Source organism: Geotrypetes seraphini, chromosome 5 (assembly GCF_902459505.1).
Source record: "Geotrypetes seraphini chromosome 5, aGeoSer1.1, whole genome shotgun sequence".
Taxonomy (NCBI): domain Eukaryota; kingdom Metazoa; phylum Chordata; class Amphibia; order Gymnophiona; family Dermophiidae; genus Geotrypetes; species Geotrypetes seraphini.
Window position 1 is genome coordinate 123,407,953 of NC_047088.1, and position 20,163 is coordinate 123,428,115.

The window sequence follows — 20,163 nt, forward strand, 5'->3', positions numbered from 1 at the left end:
TCAGGCTCTGAATGCTCCCATACCTCGTCTTGAGGTGGAATTGGGTATTAAAGACCTTAAATTGACTAAATCACCCGGGCCGGATGGTTACGGACCGGAATACTACAAGATTCTGTCTGACGTTATATCTGACCCTCTGGCGGCTGCTTTTAATTCATTGCACTCCCAGAAAGGTGTGGACCGCTATAATCTGGCACATGTAGTTTTGTTACCCAAGCCGGGTAAGGACCCGTCCCAGGTGGGCTCTTATAGGCCCATATCGCTACTTAATCAAGACGCAAAATTGCTAGCTGCGTTACTTGCTAAACGCCTGAACGTCTATCTCCACCTCCTTATCCATGAAGATCAGGTGGGCTTCGTACCTGGCAGATATGCCTCCATGAATCTCACGAGAGCTTTGATGGCCATTTACTCTCGTAGAGGGGGAAATAACCAGGCGGCTATAGTGAGCCTCGATATGGAGAAGGCGTTTGATAGCATATCTTGGTCATACCTCTTCTGGGTTATGGAGCACTATGGGTTGGAAGGCATGTTTGTGGACTGGGTGCGTGGTCTTTATTTTTTGCCTCAGGCTAAGCTTTTTATTAATGGACAACTTACTTCCTCTTTTCCGCTTGCACGAGGTACTCGCCAGGGGTGCCCTCTGTCCCCGCTACTTTTTCTTCTGGCTATTGAACCCTTAGCAGTTAAAATTCGATCTCATCCTTCTCTTCTCGGTATTAAGGTTGGAGCCAACATTACATTATATTTGGAAAACGCACCATCACACTTACCGGAGGCTCTTTCTCTTGTTCAAGATTTTGGGAAAGTCTCGGGACTTAGGGTTAATTGTGCCAAATCGGAACTCCTGCCTCTGGCTTCTCATAGACATGAGCAATGGCATGACGCTTTACCGATTCTGCCGGTTCGGAAACCCATGCGATACCTTGGCGTTTATTTGAGCACCCAATCTCATCTTCTTTATCAATACAATGTTCTCCATCATATTGAGGCTATCCGTGCTCTATGCGAGAAGTGGAAGGATTTACCCCTCTCCCTGTGGGGCCGCACGGCATTATTCAAAATAGTGCTCCTGCCGAAGCTTTTATATCCGCTTCAAACGATTCCGCTTTGGATCCTGAACAAGGATGTCCAAGTCTTTCGGTCTATTCTTCTTTCTTTCCTGCGGCGCAAAAGACGGGCTCGCATCAGTTTTGCTACTTTATCCCTAGACTCTGGGCAAGGAGGCCTAAATCTCCCTGATATTCGCAGATACAACGTTGCTTCCCTAATGCGCTTTGTCCATGAGGGTATCTCTGGCCACTATAGGTATTCACCATCGGGATGGATCCAGGCGTGGTGCGCTCCTCATTCCTTTGTATCTTTATTGCATTTGTCCCCCCGGTCTCTCCCGGGGGTGGATTCCCGATTCCCTCTCCTGAAACCGCTGCGCCGGGCATGGTGGTGGTGGCGGAAGGAGCAGGGGCGGGCCCCACAGGCTTCTCCTTTCTTGCCCCTGGTGGGTAACGTAGACTTCCTCCCGGGGATGGGCACCATGGGGTTTCAATTGTGGGACTCCAGGGGCTGTGTCAGCTTGCGACATCTCTCTGATGAAACCTCAGGGACTTTCCCCGCGTTTTCACTCCTCCAGACCCGATGGGATCTCCCGGCTTCGCATTTCTGGGCCTACTTGCAAGTCAGACATTACTATTTTTCCCTTACTCGACAGTGGGGAGAGACCTGGGCACTGGGAAAATTGGACTCTTACTTGGCACTCTTACCTTCTCAGACAAATACTTTATCCACTTGGTACAGGCTACTCAAAAATGCGCTTCCCCCCTCTTATCTGCCTAGTATTGTGGCCCAGTGGTCTCGAGATTTAGCTCTTGATTACACCAAGACTCAATTTCTGGAACTTTTTACTAACCTTATTCAATTCACGGGATCAATGGACCTTAGGGAAATGCAATTTAAGATATTACATCGGACTTACATCTCTAGGGCTCGGGGACATGCCATGGGTTTATGGGATGATGACATTTGCTCTCATTGTAAGAGAGTGAGGGGCACCCTACTGCACATGTTTTTGGAGTGCCCTCATGCAGCCCTATGGCTCCATGTTCTCCCTTTTCTTGAGGGCCTCATCGGCCGGACCATTCCCCGGTCTTATGGCCTCTTATTGTTGGGTGACATGGAGGACGTATCCGCCGCAGGCTTTACCAAACCGTATCAGAAGTTTTTGTACACTGCACTCTTAATGGTGAAGAAGCTGTTGCTTTTACATTGGGTGGGGCCTGAGTCCGCATCCTTCACCCAATGGCTCCACCGCATGCGGGAGCTCGCTGCTTTTGAAGTTTAATCCCATGCGGCATCTACTGGACGTGATAGGGTAGTATATGTTTCCCTGTGGAGAGCATTTCAAGTTGCGGCTGACTCCACAGCTCCCAGAGCCCTGCCTTAAATATGGTCCCCTTTTTTAGGTATGGGCGACTCCTTGATTGGGGCCTGCTTTGGCCTACTTGCACGCGACTCTCGAGATCGGTTGATTATGGTATGTATGTGGAGTGCTAGGTGGGTGGCTGTTGTGAAATGTGTGGATTGTTTGTGCTGGATAGTTATGTCTGTTGGATGGATGGGTGAGTGAGGGGTGAGGGGTTTCTAATAATGACAAAAATGTTTTTGCAGTCTTTATTATCTTGAGGAGGGTCCTTTCGGGGGCGCCTTTGAGACTCATTGTGGCGAAACTCTTCCTTTTCATTCCATCGAATGTATGTTCCTTCATGACGGACGTTATGAATACACCTCCTCTGCTATGAAGCTTCTGTATTTCCTATTGTTTTACTTTGTTGTTATATCTGTTATGTGGTCGTCTGCCAGACCACGGATGTGTGTATTTGACTGCTTTTACAATAAAAATTATATTAAAAAAAAAAAAAAAGAGTTCCAACTGCCGAAATCTCTGTCAAAAACCTACTCCAGCCCATCTACACCCTCCCAGCCATTGAAGACCTCTCCAGCCCATACTCTCCCAAACGGCCATATACAGACCATGTAAGTCTGCCCAGTACTGGCCTTAGTTCAATATTTAATATTATTTTCTGATTCTACATCCTCTGTGTTCATCCAACGCTTCTTTGAACATATGGGTTACAGTTGATTGACGTAGAGTGAGGCAGTTGAGAGGTGTTGTAAACTTGGTTATTATAGACATATTTCAGATAGTATTACTGCTTTACAAATATTTGAACACTTTTATATATGCATGGAAAGGGTTCAGAGTTAAAGCCCTGGGTAAGTAGGTGGGAAGGGAAGGAAGGGGGATTTGTTCAGAGATGTTTGGGGATTGCATAGAAGAAAAACTGTGCACTGGTATGCTAATCTTTGTTTGTTTTGAATTTAAAAAAAAGAAATACAAGTGGAAAAAAAGAAGTAAATAAGAAAACAGATAAATGGGGGTGGGCCAGGGGCGGGGCATGGGTAGGGTAGGGGCGGGGCATGGACGGGGCAGGACCAGGGGGGACCAGTGCACTTGGGTACCTAGGGGCCCTCAAAGAATTAATCCTGCCCTGCCGGAGAGGGGCTCAAGTTTGTTATTTGAGATTCCTACAGATTTTGGCTGGATAAGATACACATCCTACCGTCCAGACTACAGAGGGATTGTACAAGTGCTGGATTCTCTCTTCCCTGTAGTAGGCTTGATAGACTATTGGTCTGACCCAGTAAGGCTATTCTTATGCTATTATATTATTTTCTTAACCACAGGGTTATATGATATTAACTAGTCTTATAGCCTGTTACATTAACGGGTGCTAGAATATATGTGTGTGTGTCTGTCTTTATTTCTTTTTTTTTCTCTCTCTCTCCTTAGCGGCTTTCTGTATTTCTGTCTTTCTTTCTTTCTGTCTTTTTTTTTTCCTTGGCTGTCCACAACCACCCCTTGCCTGCTCCCCCTGTCCATTCTCCCTTCCTTTTATCTCCCCTGTGTCCACCACCACCCCTTCACTGCTCCCCTTATCCAGCAGCAGCCCTTCTCCCTTTGTTTTACACCCCCTGTCCATGATCACCTCTTTCCTACTCCCCCTGTCCAGCAGTAGGCCTCCCTTCCTTTTTCTGCCCCCCCCTGTCCATCAGCACCTCTTCCCATGTCCATCCCTGTTCCCCCTGTCCAGCAGTACGCCTCCCTTCCTTTTTCTGTCCCCCCGGTCCATCAGCACCTCTTCCCCTGTCCATCCCTGCTCTCCCTGTCCACCTCTTCCCCTGTCCATCCCTGCTCCCCCTGTCCAGCAGTACGGCTCCCTTCCTTTTTCTGCACCCCCCCCGTCCATCAGCACTTCTTCCCCTGTCCATCCCTGTCCCCCTATAATCAGGCCTGCCATTAATCTACAGGGTCTTGGCCAGGAGAGGGAAGAAACGCATGCACATGTACCTGTTGCCAGCTCTGCAGCTTTACCATCCTGCAACCCAGACACAAACTTCCACCAAGCCCCACACTCCATTCTCTTCCGCAGCCATGAAGGAGAGGGGTGGGGACAGGGGGGAGGAGCCACGGCTTGGAGGCCTACCGAAAAGCGCAGCAGCAAAGGCACAGTCCACAGCCGGCGAGGTCGTATGTTGGGGTGAAGCGCGCTCTGCGCTTGCACCTCTCAACGGAAGTTTTTTGCTGAAGGACAAAGTTTAATTTTTAGTTCAAAGCTGCCAGTGCGGCTCCTCTCTCAAGCCGCACCTGCGTCGGAGAAGGCTTCCGATGCAGGCGGGGATCGAGAGAGGAGCCGCGGCGGCTGCTTTGAACTAAGAAATAAACTTTGTCCGTATCGAGGCTGAGGGAGAGCGGCGCGAGGTGGAGAGTAGGGAGGCCCGATGCCTTATGCGCTTTCTGCGCTTCCCACCGGCTTCTTAGCCCTTTTCGCCGGCGTCTGCCCTCTGCCGACAGCCCTCCTCCGGGCAGCCGCCACTCCGCGTGTCCTACGAAGTAAGCGCGCATGCGCACTCTCACCGGCCACATCCCATCAGATCAGATATCAGGGATCACGAGGCGAGAGTGCACATGCGCACTCAGCGTTTTATTATTATAAAGGGTGGTTAAGATTTCCCCACATACTAGCTTTAGCTATAAAGAATCAGGGCGGTATTGTGCAGGTTATTTACAGGTCAAGGCAAACAATTGTGCAGAAATGTGACCAGTGCTCTACTGTTGCTACAAAAGCACTGGGAAGAAATGTGAAGGCAGGAGTGCTGCCTAGTATTGCCTGCTGGCAAAGAGTGGACTCAGGTTCCTGTTAAAGAGAGCTGCCTGAACGGTGAAAATGCAGCAGCTTATGGGGCAGAACTGATTCGTATAGATTTTTTTCCTGTTTTGCTGAGAAATAAAACACTGTACTTTTGGAATATTAAGGTCCTGCCATAAACTGTTTAATGGGAATAGCCATATGAATGGTGAAGAGGAATATTTGTGGTGCCAATTTATTTTTTGTGAAGAAAATGTGAAAGCAAATAAACCTTTTTGGTTCTGAAAAGAGGAAAAGACTTAGAGACTGCTTGTGTTGGAGGTCTGTATATCCCCATTGGCACTCCGTGGAGAGCTGGACAATTTGCAAGTGGTGGGGGTACGGGCTTTGCCCTGCTGCTGGGTCTGGGTCCCGCCACAATATATACAGTATGTGTTTGCACTCACCCTATTTGCCAGTACATGTACATAATGCTGTGCCAACTCAAACAAGAAAATTAACTGTCAAGTAGCATACCTTCATCTTGTACCCCCCCCCCCAAACAGCAATAGCTCCATGATCACTGGAACTGGCACTCAATATCTCTGGTCGGTGTTTACCTCCAGGCTCCTCCTCAGCTCTGTCCCCAAATGCCCCTATACTGCTCAGCTTCAGTTTATGTGATTAGAGCCAATATTCAGTGGCACTACCTAGTAAAGTGCTGATAATAACAACAGCCAGCCAGCTGAGTATGATTTAACCAGGCAGGATCCTCATCTGCCCTTTTAAATTGAACATAAGAATTGCCACTGCTGGGTCAGACTAGTGGTCCATCCTGTCCAGCAGTGCGCTCACATGGCAGCCTCCAAGTCAAAGACTAGTGCTCTAAATGAGTCCAGCTTCACCTGCGTACATCCAAGTTTTCCTCTACAACAGACTCTGGAAGAGTATTCCAGCTCTCCACCACTCTGGGTGAAGAAGAACTTCCTTACATTTGTACGGAATCTATCCCCTTTCAACTTTAGAGAGTGCCCTCTCGTTCTCCCTACCTTGGAGAGTGTGAACAGTCTGTCTTTATCTACTAAGTCTATTCCCTTCAGTATTTTGAATGTTTCGATCATGTCTCCTCTCAGTCTCCTCTTTTCAAGGGAGAAGAGGCCCAGTATTGACCTGATTTACTAAACATGTATACATATGCATTAGTAAATAGACACTGATAATAAATTATATTAAATGTGCACTAATGTATTTTAATATGCTAACACACATTTGTAAATCTAGATATTTAGATTGTAAAACTTCTTTAGTAGTGAAAAAATCTTAGGGCTCCTTTTACAAAGCAGCGATCTCAATTTTCCCATGGCAAATGAACTGAAGCCCATTCAATTCCTATGGGTTTTAGTGCAATGGCTGCAAGAGAATATTCAGATTTTTAGTTTCCAGTGCCTTATTATATTCTTGTTCAACAAAAAAGGCAATGCTTTTCTGAATATTTATAGTGCCTGTATAACTAGGCTTACCAAATTTTGGGGAATGAAAGGACCCATGGCCCCAACCCATTCCAGCCCCATCTCCACCCCCTTGACCTGTTTGCTCATTGGGACAGCATCTACGCATGCGCTGGTGTGACGCAATGACGTCATTTGCATGTGTGTGACATCAGCGTATTGCATCTGCACATGCGCAGATGCCGTCCCGATGTTGCTCGTTGCTTTTCAAAACCTAGAAAAGACGGCTGAACACCTGGACATGTCCTCAAAAAAGAGGACATGTCCGGGGAAATCTGGACATCTGGTAACCCTATGTATAACTGTTTCTCTTTCCCACACACTAAAGCAAATATGTATTGATTCGCTTGACATATTTATTGTTGCAAAGCAAGTTACAAAAGGGGAGGTAGATTTAAGGGGATTGGAGAATTCTGTGAAGGGTATAAATATTCTTGAGACTATGTAAGAATCAAGAATTAGTACCATATTTAAACGTTTTGCATTATTAACTAAGATGCATTTTTTCTTTTATATTTCATAGAGGTTTAATTTGTCTTTCATTAGTGGTTATATCCTTATAGTAATTTTTTTAGCACTTCCTATGCACAGTTGTAAAAGGGACCCTTATTTTATGAATATCTCAGTGTTGGGTACTTCTCCTGTCTTTGTCCCTTTACCTGAACTCCAGGCTGAGCAACAAATCGTTGATCTTTTGCTTCCACTGCAAGTTCCAGGCAATTGCTCCCACCCCAGGCTTCACAGGAGTAGACTAGTAGCTGTTCTGCCAGTTCTTCATCATTGCTATAACACTCTGTAAAAAGCTCTGTGAAAAAGCAATTAGACATAGGGTTACCATATTTTTTAAGCCAAGAAAGAGGACATATGACCACACCCCCACAAATGCCCCATCCTGCCCTACCCCCAGTACCCTGCCCCACCACTGTCTCCCATTAGTCTCACCTTAAACCTCCTCATGACCCCCAGTACAGCCTCTTTCTCTCCAGCCCACCATGCGGGCCACCCCAAAGTCAGGTCTGGGTCTTGTGAGTCTCCTCTATCTCCAGTACCTCCTCAGGCACTGCAATTTCAAAAACTTCAGGCAGCTGGCAGCCAGTAGTGTTATCAAAATGATCCTTCTGCCATCAGCCTGCCCAGAAGCCTTCACTCTGCAGCACTTCCTGTTCCCATTTAGGTGGGATGCTGCAGAGTGATGACTTCTGGGGCAGGCCAATGGCAGAAAGATTGCATTACTAATGCTGTTGACTGCCTGAAGTTTTGAAATCGCAGTGCCAGAGGAGGTACTGGAGAAAGGGGAGAATCCCAACTACAGGGTGGAGGCTGGACTGGAGAGAGTGAGTCCAAAACCCAGACAAATTCACTCCAGTCCAGGAAACCGTTCAGACACCCAGACAGTCCTCTAAAAAGAGGACATGTCTGGGTAAATCTGGGCATCTGGTATCCCTAATTGGACACAGACATGAGACATAAGGGGAGAATAAATGAGACAGTATAGCTTTGCAAAATCATATGCTTCAATATTATTTACAAAGTATAAATCGACTCATCTCTAAATGTGATACAAAAATATGAGCAGTTTAACTCTTAGTGCAAGGGCACTACACTTGTCCACCTGCACTTACAGTATGTACAACTTATGTGTGTAAACGTATAGAATACCAATGCTTTTGCAGGTAAGTGTACACTTATGAATGTGTATGGCAGCAAAATGAATAAGGGGCGTAGTTATTAGGTCTCATTGCATAAAATAGAACCTATAGTATGCTTAAATAGCATTAGATAGTGGTAAAATAAAACTGTATCCCATTGTAGCAGTCTGAGCGAGGGTAGGGTCTGGACTCTTGAAAACCAGAGCCACACAAAGGGTTAAATGTATAATAACACTATTTATGTTCAAAAAATTAGGTGGCCTGTTTCTTCCACAGATCAGCAGAAAATTAGCACAGCAAGTATCAGTTCTTATATTCAAAAGTTCTGTCCCATAACCTACTCCTACAGGGTTTCATCATACACAGGTCAGTCTTTCAAAAAGCAGCCCAAAACACTAATCTCTAGCCTCAGATGCCCAGTCTTCCAATTCCCAGTTTTTCACAGTCCGCATGCATTTTAACAGCTTTGAACAGTTTAGTGTCATCTGCAAATTTAATCACCTCACTCGTCGTTCCAGTTTCTAGATCACTTATAAATAAGTTAAATAGCACTGGTCCCAGTACAGCTCCCTGCCACACTCCACTATTTGCCCTCCTCCATTAAGAAAAATGGCCATTTAACCCTGTTTTCTGTCTGATAACCAATTCTTAATCCAAAATTGAACATTGCCTCCTATCCCATGACTATTGACAATTGAACATTGCCCTATCCCATGACTCTTAATTTTCTCAGGAGAAACTTATTAGGAGCTTTCTTGGAAGCTCCCTTGAAATCCAGACACACTATATCAACCGGCTCACCATTATCTAAATGTTTATTCACACCTACAAAGAAGTCATACAAATTAGTGAGACAAGACCTCCCTTGCCTGAACCCATGCTGACTCTGTCTCATTAAATCATGTTTGTCTACATGTTTCACAATTTTATTTTTTATAATTGCTTCTACCATTTTGTCCGGCACTGAAGTCAGGCTTGTTGGTCTATAAAAAATCGGCATAGCATTGGCCATCCTCCAATCTTTAGGTACTACAGACGATTTTAGTGACAGGTTACAGATCACTAACAACAGATCAGCAGTTTCATGTTTGAGTTCTTTTAGTACCCTGGAATGTATACCATCCAGTGCAGGTGGTTTATCACTGTTTAACTTGTCAATTTGGCTTAGTACATCTTCCAGGTTCACTGAGATTTCTTTAAATTCCTCTGCCTCATCACCCTTGAAAACCATTTCTGGTTCAGGTAGATTTCTTACATCTTCTACTGTAAAGACCAAAGCAAAGAATTAATTCAGTCTCTCTGCTATGGCTTTACCCTTCCTGAGAGTACCTTTTACTCCTTGATCATCCAATGGTCCCATGGATTCCCTCACAGGTTTTCTGCTTTTGATGTACCTAAAAAATTGTTACTATGAGTTTTTGCCTTTTTGGTAAGTTGTTTGTCATATTCTTGTTTAGCTTTCTTTATCAATGCTTTGCATCTAACTTGCTATTGTTTATTTCTCTTCTTATTTTATTCATTGGAATCCTTTTTACATTCTTTAAAGGATGTTTTCTTGGCTGTAATAGCCTCTTTCACCTCACCTTTTAAACATGTGGGCTCTCATTTTCTCTTCTTTCTACCTTTTTCATATGTAAAATACATCTGGTCTGGGCTTTTTTAGAATAGTATTTTTAAACAACATCCACACCTGGTTTACACTTCTGACCTTTGCCACAGACCCTTTTTACTTCTTTTTAACCATTTTCCTCATTTTTTCATAGTTGCCCTTGTAAAAATTAAATGCCCCTACAGTAGATTTCTTTAGTGACATCATTCCAGTTATCAGCTCAAATTTGATCATGTTATGATCACAGTTTCCCAGCGGACCCAACAGCTACCTCCCATACTATGTTCTGCATTTCATTAAGGACCAAATCTAAAATAGCTCTCCCTTTTCTCAGTCATTTAATTTATGATGTCTAGGAATTTACCTCCCTAGTTAACATTTATCCAGTCAATGTAGGGGTAGTTGAAATAATACCACTCTAATACTGAAAATAGCACACTTATATAACCATAAATATCAAAAAAGAAATGTGCTAGCACAGGTATAAGAAGAATGAATATCTAAACCCATACTCGAGGAAGGACAAACAAAAAGGAGGGTTTTTTTTAGACATATGAAACCTAACTGAGGTCTTTTTCTTCACTTTGTCTCTTTTGAGTTTTTTGTTCTTTCTGTCCTTTTTGTGTGTCCTTCCTCGAGGTTGGTTTAGGTATTCAGTCTTCTTATACCTTTGCTAGCACATTTCTTTTTTTATATTTGTAGTTGAAATCACCTATTATTACACTATAGCCCAATTTGCCAGCTTTCCTAATCACTGAAAATATTTCTTCATCTGTCTGCTCATTTTGTCCCAGGGACAGTAGTATAACCCTACCCGCATATTCCTTCCATTCACTCATGGAATTTATATCATATGGATTCCAAACTGCTATCTGTGTCATGCAGAATGTTTATTTTGTTTGACTGAATTCCCTCTTTAACATATAGTGCAACCACTCCCCCCTCCCTCCAATTATCCTCCTGGCTTTCTTTCACCATTATTGAAACTTCTCTATTGGGACTCCCTAAATGTTCTGATTCAACAATATCCTTCAAGGATACTCCACACTGAACCATCTGTTCCTGGGCGACTGTCAGATTTCCCCTATCAGTTTAAAAGCTACTCTATCTCTTTTTTCAATGTTAGTGCCAGCAGCCTTATTCCATCCCAGTTAAAGTAGAGTCCATCCTTTCAGAATAGACCCCCCCTTCCCCAGAAGGTAGCCCAGTTCCTAGCAAATCTAAATCCTTCAATCCTGCACTATCATCTCAACCGCACATTGAGACTTCGGTGCTCTGCCTGTCTCTTGGGTCCTGCACGTGGAACGGAGAGAATTTCTGAAAATGCTACATTGGAGGATCTGGATTTCAGCTTTCTACCTAAGAGCCTAAATTTGGCTTCCAGAACCTCCTTCCCCTATTTTCCTATGTCATTAGTACCCACACCTACCAAGACAGTGGGCTTCTCCCCAGCACTAATATCTAAGTGACGCATGAGGTCTTCCACCTTCACACCAGATAGGCAAGTGACCAGTCGATCATCACATCCACCAGCCACCTAGCTATCTATATGCCTAATGATTGAATCTCCCACTACAATGGTTGTCTTAACTCCTCTCTTCTGGGCTGAAGTCCCTAGAGATAGATCCATGGTGTAAGAGGATATTGCATCTCCTGGTGGACAGGTCCTGGCCACAGGATCATTTCCTGCATCACCAGGGTGATGTTTTCCTTTTAGGGGACCTCTCTCCTCCAAGGCAGCACAGAAGCTACCAGACTAGAGGTGGGATTTCTCTACAACATCTCTGTAGGTCTCCTCTATTGAGCACGCCAGCGCACTCATAAAGCTGCAGTTACCAATTAAGCTGCTAGCTTTCACTCACGGTGTGAAAAATAACAAAAAACATGGAAAATGACGCTAACGCAAGATTTACCAAAATATTTAATTTTATTGTTTTTATTCTTCCATTATGAAATTCAAAAGAATAGTTAAAAGAATAGTTGCATTAGTGGGAGGTCGTTATAGTTGCCAAAATGCTGGCCTTCTGATAACGAGCTCAACTCGATACTTCAAAGCTCCCCATTATATACCTTAAGTTCAGTATGACATCATTGGCTTGTCAGCCAATCAAAACTAACAGGTGGTGTTTAAAGTTAGACAAAGAAAATTCCTTTATATGTTTAAAAGTTTCAGAAATCATATTTGTTTGTTTACATTCATTTCTGAATATACATTAATATTTTATAACATATCCAATATTCCTTTTATCCTTTTCACAAAGGTATATTGAGAATTCTGCATTTGTTAAAAGGGTGCTGAAATATTCTCAGCCTGCCCTGAAAAAGGCAATCAAGGAGAAGGAGGAGGAGGGGCTGCCTCCCCCTCTCCCCAAGCTGACAGCCTCAAACTACATCGATCTTCACACAGAAGCCTTTCTAACTTAACCATTTCCAGATGCCGTGTTCAGGATCCTTTCTCAGTATTCTTTTTATAAACCATTTCATTTTAAATATAGATTCTTTCATCCATCCATACTTGGGGCCCCAAACATTCATAATTTCATTCATAGCTTCACACATTATATGTCATTCATATTTAATGCATGTTATATCTTAGTTTGAGATACGTAATCTAATATGCTCTTCCTACCCAGCCTAAGGCACATCTGGTATCAATTAGAACCAAGATGCTAGAGCAGGAAAACCTAAACAAAGGCAGGGAAAAAAGTTGAACACAAAATGGAGTTCAGCCAAACAGATACAGAAAGACAGAGAATAAAATGGAGTTCATGTATATCCTGATTTCCTCCATGATCTAGCTTAATAGCAAAGTACATAAAAATAATATTATTATGCTTTCCCTTAATATTAATCTGTAGTGTGTTTTTCTGGCCTTGGCTACATCCATATTCAGATTTTTATTCACCAATTTTTCATACGCTTCTATTGGGCATAGCCTTAACTAACACATATGCTTGTATCTGACTAAAGTTACCCAGAATCATATGAAAAGCAGGCCATTTTTGTAGAAAAATTCCACAAAATACTGCACTATCATGTCCTGATGTCCATTCCATTACCATCCCATAGACATCACCCCCTACTGGCCACGAGCCACTACTGCTCACTATGTACCTCTGTCTCCCTAAGCTCCACCAAGTCTTCTACTCTAGCCTCAAGGGAACCAACTGGGAGATAATCATACATGATACACTTGATGCAAAAGACTGGATAGCTCCCCTCTTGCTGCTTGATACTGTCTGCAACTTATTATTGAGCTGCTTAATTAAATCCTACTAAGGGACTGGGTATGTTAGACTGGTATAGAGAGCCTTAAGATAATTTGTATGTGAAAACCCCTGCAGCTCCCTCTGGGGTTCAATGCTACCCTGACCCAATGCAACAGCTAATTAGCTAAGGTCACAGCACTGGGTGGTAAGTGGAATTTCCACTGGGTCAAGGTACACTTCCGAACACCCTACAAGAATAAAAATCTTTCAATAGTTCTGTTTGGTATGAGTCTTAATGTGCCTGGTAAAGAAATACAACTTCACAAAATACCAATTCAAAATGAATTAAAAATTTATTGCACAAAAAGAAAACTCAGAAGTGTGTTGCATAACATTAAAGTGCTTTTATTAGGTTAAAATATAATTTAAAAAACGGTATTAAAAGCATTCCCCATTTAAAGTGCAAGATTAAATATTCTGATTAAAACAATTCACTCAAAACCATTTCAAAACTCTCAATGTCAACTCTCTTTAACTTAAAGTGCTCAAATAATCTAATTTTTGTCTTCTGCAGGTCAGAATTAGAGAAACCCAGGAATTTTTCAGGTAAGTATTCTCTCACATTATACTCTCACTCTTTAAAGCTACTTGTTTCCTAATCTTATCTCCCACAGGTCGCAATAAGGAGTTCCTGTTTACAGGTTACACTCCCTTCCTTACACTCTTATAATAATAATAATAATTTTATTTCTTATATACCGCCAAAGCCATAGTAGTTCGAGGCGATTTGCAACGAAGAAGGCTGGACAATCAGCGAAAATGGTACAATGTTACAATCAGAGAAAATTAGGTGGCAGAGAAAAAATGGTACAACAGAGAGAAAAAATGGTACAAACAGAAAGAAAGATGGGTACAATTATGGCAATGAAATGGTACAGGGAAGAAGGTCAAGACAATCTGCGTAAAGGACATAGAGAGATAGGAGGGGCCAGGGTGGGCATAGGGTCTTAGGGTATGAATCGGGTGAAAAGATTAGTTTTTAGTAGCTTCCTGAAGTTTAAGTAGGATGAAGTGCGTGAGATGATGTGGGCCAGCCAGTTATTGTGATGACTTGCTTGGAAGGCAAAAGTTCTATTTAGATATCTTTTGTAATGGCAGGTCCTTAGGGTAGGGTAGCTAAACAGGTGGGTTCTATGTGTGAGTTTGGATGGGCGGTCTAGGATAAAATGGGGTACTAAGTAAAGGGGGGCCAAGCCAAGGATGGATTTGTAGCAGAAACAGGTGAACTTGAATAGCACTCTTGCTTCTAGGGGTAGCCAGTGAAGTTTGTGGTAGTAGGGAGTTATATGTTCCCATTTTTTTAGTCCGAAGATCAGTCGGATTGCCGTGTTTTGAATAATTCGCAATCTTTGTGTGGTTTTTTTGAAAGATCCCAGGTAGATGATGTTGCAGTAGTCGACTAGACTTAAGATAGAGGATTGCACAAGTAGGCGGAATGAGGGGGCGTCAAAGTATTTTCTGATGGATCTTAGCTTCCATAAGGTGGCGAAGCCTTTTTTGACCAGAAGGTCGGTGTGAGCTTCGAAGGTAAGGTTGAGGTCGAGAGTCACTCCGAGTATTTTTAAGGAGTTTGTTAAGGGAAAGACTTGGCCATTCAGGGAGATTCTCTTTACTCTTTATCTAATGTGTCTCTCATTTATTAAATAATAATAACTGCTTCTTTTCTTTGCAGGTACCTATTCAAGGTCCTTCAGGTAAGTGAACCACTAACCAAAGTTATAACCACTGTATGCACACAGGAAAAGAAAAAGAAAAGAAAACCTCTCCTTTGTTTTCAGGCTTTCTTATGTTGGCTAGCATCAGATGAAGATGAAGACAATCAGGAAATTGGACTCTTGAAGCAACTGGAGCTGGACTGTGGTCTTTAACTCTGGAAGCCACCAAGCATTCAGGATATACTGGAACCAGGATCAGTGCAGGAAATCTTTCTGATAATTCTGTAAATATTCTTACTATTGTATATAAGCAAATAAAAATATTTTTGCCTCCCTCTGTAATGTAACTAAGTGTGTCCTTCTTCTTCTGGTTCCTATTATGTTACTAGACTTGTGTAAAATAAAATAAATTTCAGAAATCTATTATTTTATTCTACTACAGCAGGGGTCCCCCAACCCCCAGCCCAAGAGAGATTCCCTTGCGCAACATCTTTCCATCCCTCTTTCCCATTCCACACAGCAGAACCCCACCGACCCTCCCACCACAAGGCCGACATACTTCCGCTTCAAACAGCGTCGGCGGCAGCACTGAACAGGCTGCTTCACTGCCTTCCTCGCCAGGAACTTCCCTCTGCCACCTCAATTGGCTAAATTCATGTGACATTAACCTCAAATTTAAAATGGAATATCACAAGGAACATATTCCCTTTTTGGATATTACGATTAAGAAAGACAGACACAGCTTCCAAACTACCATCTATAAGAAGCCAACTGACAAAAACAGTTAAGAACATAAGCAGTGCCTCTGCTGGGTCAGACCAGAGGTTCATCATGCCCAGCAGTCCGCTCACGCGGTGGCCCATCAGGTCCAGGACCTGTATAGTAATCCTCTATCTTCTGCTATATGCACTTTTGTTGCCAACCAACACCACAGCTGCAGAGCTGCAAGTCTTTGAATGATTACATGTCAGGAAAACTGAATTGGTCACTTTGTGTTAGTATTTGCACAGATGGAGCAGCTGCCATGACTGGATGGCTTTCTAATTTCACTACTCGAGTCAAGGAGGTTGCTTCTGAATGTGAGTCTATGCCATGGGTGCCAACACTTTTTGGCCTTGCGATCTACTTTTAAAATTACCAAGTCAAAATGATCTACCAACAATAAAAAATTTTAAAAAACATAAAGCACACTGTACGCAGAGAAAATGTTAATTATCATTTATATTCCAGGGTTTTTTCAAAAAGATCAAGGCAGATGACTCTATGCAATGTCACCTTAGTAAGAACCATACAAAAGTAGATAAATATACCCCCTCCCTTTTTACTAAACCGCGATAGCAGTTTTTAGCGCAGGGAGCTGCGCTGAATGCCCCGTACTGCTCTTGACGCTCATAGGCTCCCTGCGCTAAAAACCGTTCAGTGGTACAAATTAATATCTGGATTTATGAATAAAAAACCAAAGACTGGTCTCCGGGACATTTGGAGCATTGAGATTAAGCATCAAATTACTGTGTTTCAATGGCCACGAATTTGGTCTTGGAGGATGAGATGTACGATGTCTGCATCTATGAGACAACCATGGTTTTTCCTGTTACATAGAGCATTCTGGACCCCTGTTCGTTTAAAAAAATTAGATTGCTCTAAGTCGGATAGATGTTGGCATTGTCATCTTGAAGCAGGGACTTTAGATCATTTATTGTTCTATAGTCCATTTATTATGGCTTTTTGGAAATCAATTTGGGGCCAGATTAATAATTTGTTAGAAAATTATGTGGCATTATCATATGATACAGTATTATTTGGCATGTCTATGAGGGCTAAGAGCCAAATATCTTCCAAAAATAATAAACTCTTACTTATTTTAACAGGAATCACCATACAACAAATAACATGCAATTGGAAAAATTGGAATAGATTAAATTATAGTTTTTGGTGGAATTCAGTGTGTCATATTTATAAAATGGAAAGAACATTAACTCTTCAGAAAGGAAATTTTAATAAATTTCAAGATGTGTGTGGGCCATTAACAAATTATTACAATGAATAAATATCATTTCCCTGGTACGTACAAATTAAATAATGGGTAGGGAGTAATTTCTTGAATTTTTACTAGGTGCTTTGAATGAAAGGAAAGTCTTTATTATATGATATATGTGTTATGATATAATGAAGAGTTGGGAGGGAATGGGATAAAATATGAGTATAATTAATTATAGAATTTCAAGTGATATATTTAAGTTAAAATGATGTTACTTTTTGTTACACTTGATTTAAGTTATAAAAATGAAGGGAGTTTAAAAAAAAGGGAGCCATGGTGCAAAATATAGACAGCAGATATAAATTCTCAAAATGGACACATTTTGATCACTAAATTGAAAATAAAATCATTTTTCCTACCTTAGTTGTCTGGTGATTTCATGAGTCTCTGGTTGCACTTTCTTCTTCTGACTGTGCATCCAATATTTCTTAAGAACATAAGCATCGCCTCTGCCGAGTCAGACCATAGGTCCATCGTGCCCAGCAGTCCGCTCCTACAGTGGCCCCCCAGGTCAATGACCTGTAAGTGATCCTTTACTAAGACATTTTATCCTGTATAGTACCCCTCTAATTATACCCTTCAATCCCCTTTTCCTTCAGGAACATGTCCAATCCCTTTTTGAAACCCAAAATCATACTCTGCTCTACCACTTCCTCTGGAAGCGCATTCCAGGCATCCACCACCCTCTGAGTGAAGAACTTCCTAGCATTTGTTCTGAATCTGTCTCCCTTCAAGTTTTTTGAGTGCCCTCTTGTTCTTGTTGCCCTCACCAGTCTGAAGAATCTGTCCCTCTCTACCTTCTCTATACCCTTCATGATCTTGTAAGTTTCTATCATGTCTCCTCTAAGTCTCCGCTTTTCCAAAGAAAAGAGCCCCAGCTTCTCCAGCCTTTCAGCATATGAAAGGTTTTCCATGCCCTTTATCATTCTTGTTGCTCTTTTCTGGACCTTCTCGAGTATCACCATATCCTTCTTAAGGTACGGCGAACAGTAGAACATAAGAACATAAGAAGTTGCCTCCGCTGAGGCAGACCAGAGGTCCATCTTGCCCAGTGGTCCGCTCCCGCGGCGGCCCATCAGGCCTACTTGCCTGAACAGTGGTCCTTGACTAATTTTATAACTTACCTCTAATCCTCTAATCCTATCCCTATAACCTACCTCTACTCCTATCTGTACCCCTCAATCCCTTTCTCCTCCAGGTACTTATCCAAACCTTCTTTGAAGCCCTGTAGCGTGCTCCTGCTTATCACATCCTTCGGTAGCTCGTTCCATGTTTCCACCACCCTTTGGGTGAATAAGAACTTCCTGGTGTTTGTTCTAAACCTTTCCCCTTTCAATTTCTCTGAGTGCCCCCTTGTACTTGTGCCCCCATAATTTGAAAAATCTGTCCCTGTCTACTTTTTCTATGCCCTTCATGATCTTGAAGGTTTCTATCATGTAAGAACATAAGAACATAAGAAGTTGCCTCCACTGGGTCAGACCGAGGTCCATCTCGCCCAGCGGTCCGCTCCCGCGGCGGCCCATCAGGTCCGTGACCTGTGAAGTGGTTTCTGCCTATTTCTATAAACTACCTCTAGTTATATCTGTACCCCTCTATCTCCTTATCCTCCAGGAACCTATCCAAACCCTCCTTGAACCCCTGTACAGAGTTCTGGCCTATCACATTCTCTGGAAGCGCGTTCCATGTGTCCACCACCCTCTGGGTAAAAAAGAACTTCCTAGCATTTGTTTTAAACCTGTCCCCTTTCAGTTTCTCTGAGTGACCCCTAGTGCTTGTGGCTCCCCACAGTTTGAAAAATCTGTCCTTATTCACTTTCTCTATGCCCTTAAGGATTTTGAAGGTTTCTATCATGTCTCCTCTAAGTCTCCGCTTTTCCAGGGAGAAAAGCCCCAGCTTTTTCAGTCTGTCAGTATATGAGAGGTCCTCCATACCCTTTATTAGCTTAGTTGCTCTTCTCTGGAATCTCTCAAGTCCTTCTTGAGGTACGGCGACCAGTACTAGACACAGTACTCCAGGTGCGGGCGCACCATTGAACGATACAGTGGCAGGATGACTTCCTTCGTCCTGGTCGTGATACCCTTCTTAATGATACCCAACATTTTGTTTGCTTTCTTTGAGGCTGTGGCGCACTGCGCCGACGCCTTCAATGTTGTGTCTACCATCACTCCCAGGTCTCTTTCAAGGTTGCTCACCCCTAGCGGTGATCTCCCCATTTTGTAAGTGAACATTGGGTTCTTTTTCCCCACATGCATGACTTTGCATTTCCCTATGTTGAAGCTCATTTGCCACTTTTTGGCCCACTCTTCCAGCATTGTCAGATCTTTTTGGAGATCTTCGCAGTCCTCCATGTTTTTGACCCTGCTGTATAGTTTGGTGTCATCCGCAAATTTAATAACCTCACATTTTGTTCCTGCCTCCAGGTCGTCAATAAATATATTGAACAGGAGCGGTCCCAGCACCGACCCCTGTGGAACTCCGCTCGTGACCCATTGCCAGTCTGAGTAATGGCCCTTTACTCCAACCCTCTGTTTCCTATCCGCCAGCCAGTTTTTGATCCATCGGTGGACCTCCCCTTGCACCCCGTAGTTCCATAGCTTCCTTAGCAGTCTTTCATGTGGTACCTTGTCGAAGGCTTTTTGGAAGTCAAGGTAAATGATGTCTATGGATTCCCCTTTATCCACCTGGCTGTTTACCCCCTCAAAGAAGTGTAATAAGTTTGTGAGGCATGACTTGCCCTTGCAGAAGCCATGCTGGCTCGACTTTAGCTGCCCATTGTTTTCGATGTGTTCCCAGATGCTGTCTTTAATCAGCGCTTCCATCATCTTTCCCGGGACCATGGTAAAGCTCACCGGCCTGTAGTTTCCTGGGTCTCCCCTTGAGCCTTTCTTGAAGATGGGCGTGACATTTGCTATTTTCCAGTCCTCTGGAATCTCTCCAGTTTTTAAGGATAGGTTGCATATTTGTCGGAGTGGCTCAGCTATTTCGTTCCTTAGTTCCTTGAATACCCTTGGGTGAATGCCGTCCGGACATGGCGATTTGTCACTCTTTAGCCTGTCTATCTGCCTGAGGACATCCACCTTGCTTACCTCTAGTTGGACCAGATATTCATCCTGATCTCCTTTTACGATCTCCTCGGGTTCCGGAATGTTGGTTGTGTCCTCCCTCGTGAAAACTGACGTGAAGAACTCATTTAACCTGTCAGCTATCTCATTTTCCTCTTTAACCACTCCCTTTCTGTCTCCATCATCCAAG

At 43.1% G+C, this 20,163-nt stretch overlaps 1 protein-coding gene and 1 long non-coding RNA gene across 2 annotated transcripts in view; one reads left to right on the forward strand and one right to left on the reverse strand.

Annotated features, from left to right (window-relative positions):
- TRPM8 (transient receptor potential cation channel subfamily M member 8) overlaps positions 1-20,163 on the reverse strand; it is a 2,182,726-nt gene that overhangs the window by 721,517 nt on the left and 1,441,046 nt on the right. The window contains 1 exon segment of the mRNA XM_033944097.1: positions 7,351-7,496. Within this exon segment, the coding sequence (XP_033799988.1) occupies positions 7,351-7,496 (146 nt within the window).
- On the forward strand, positions 13,735-15,134 carry LOC117361228. Its single transcript, XR_004539608.1, has 3 exons — positions 13,735-13,764; positions 14,891-14,912; positions 14,997-15,134. It is a non-coding gene; the product is annotated as an uncharacterized LOC117361228 (long non-coding RNA).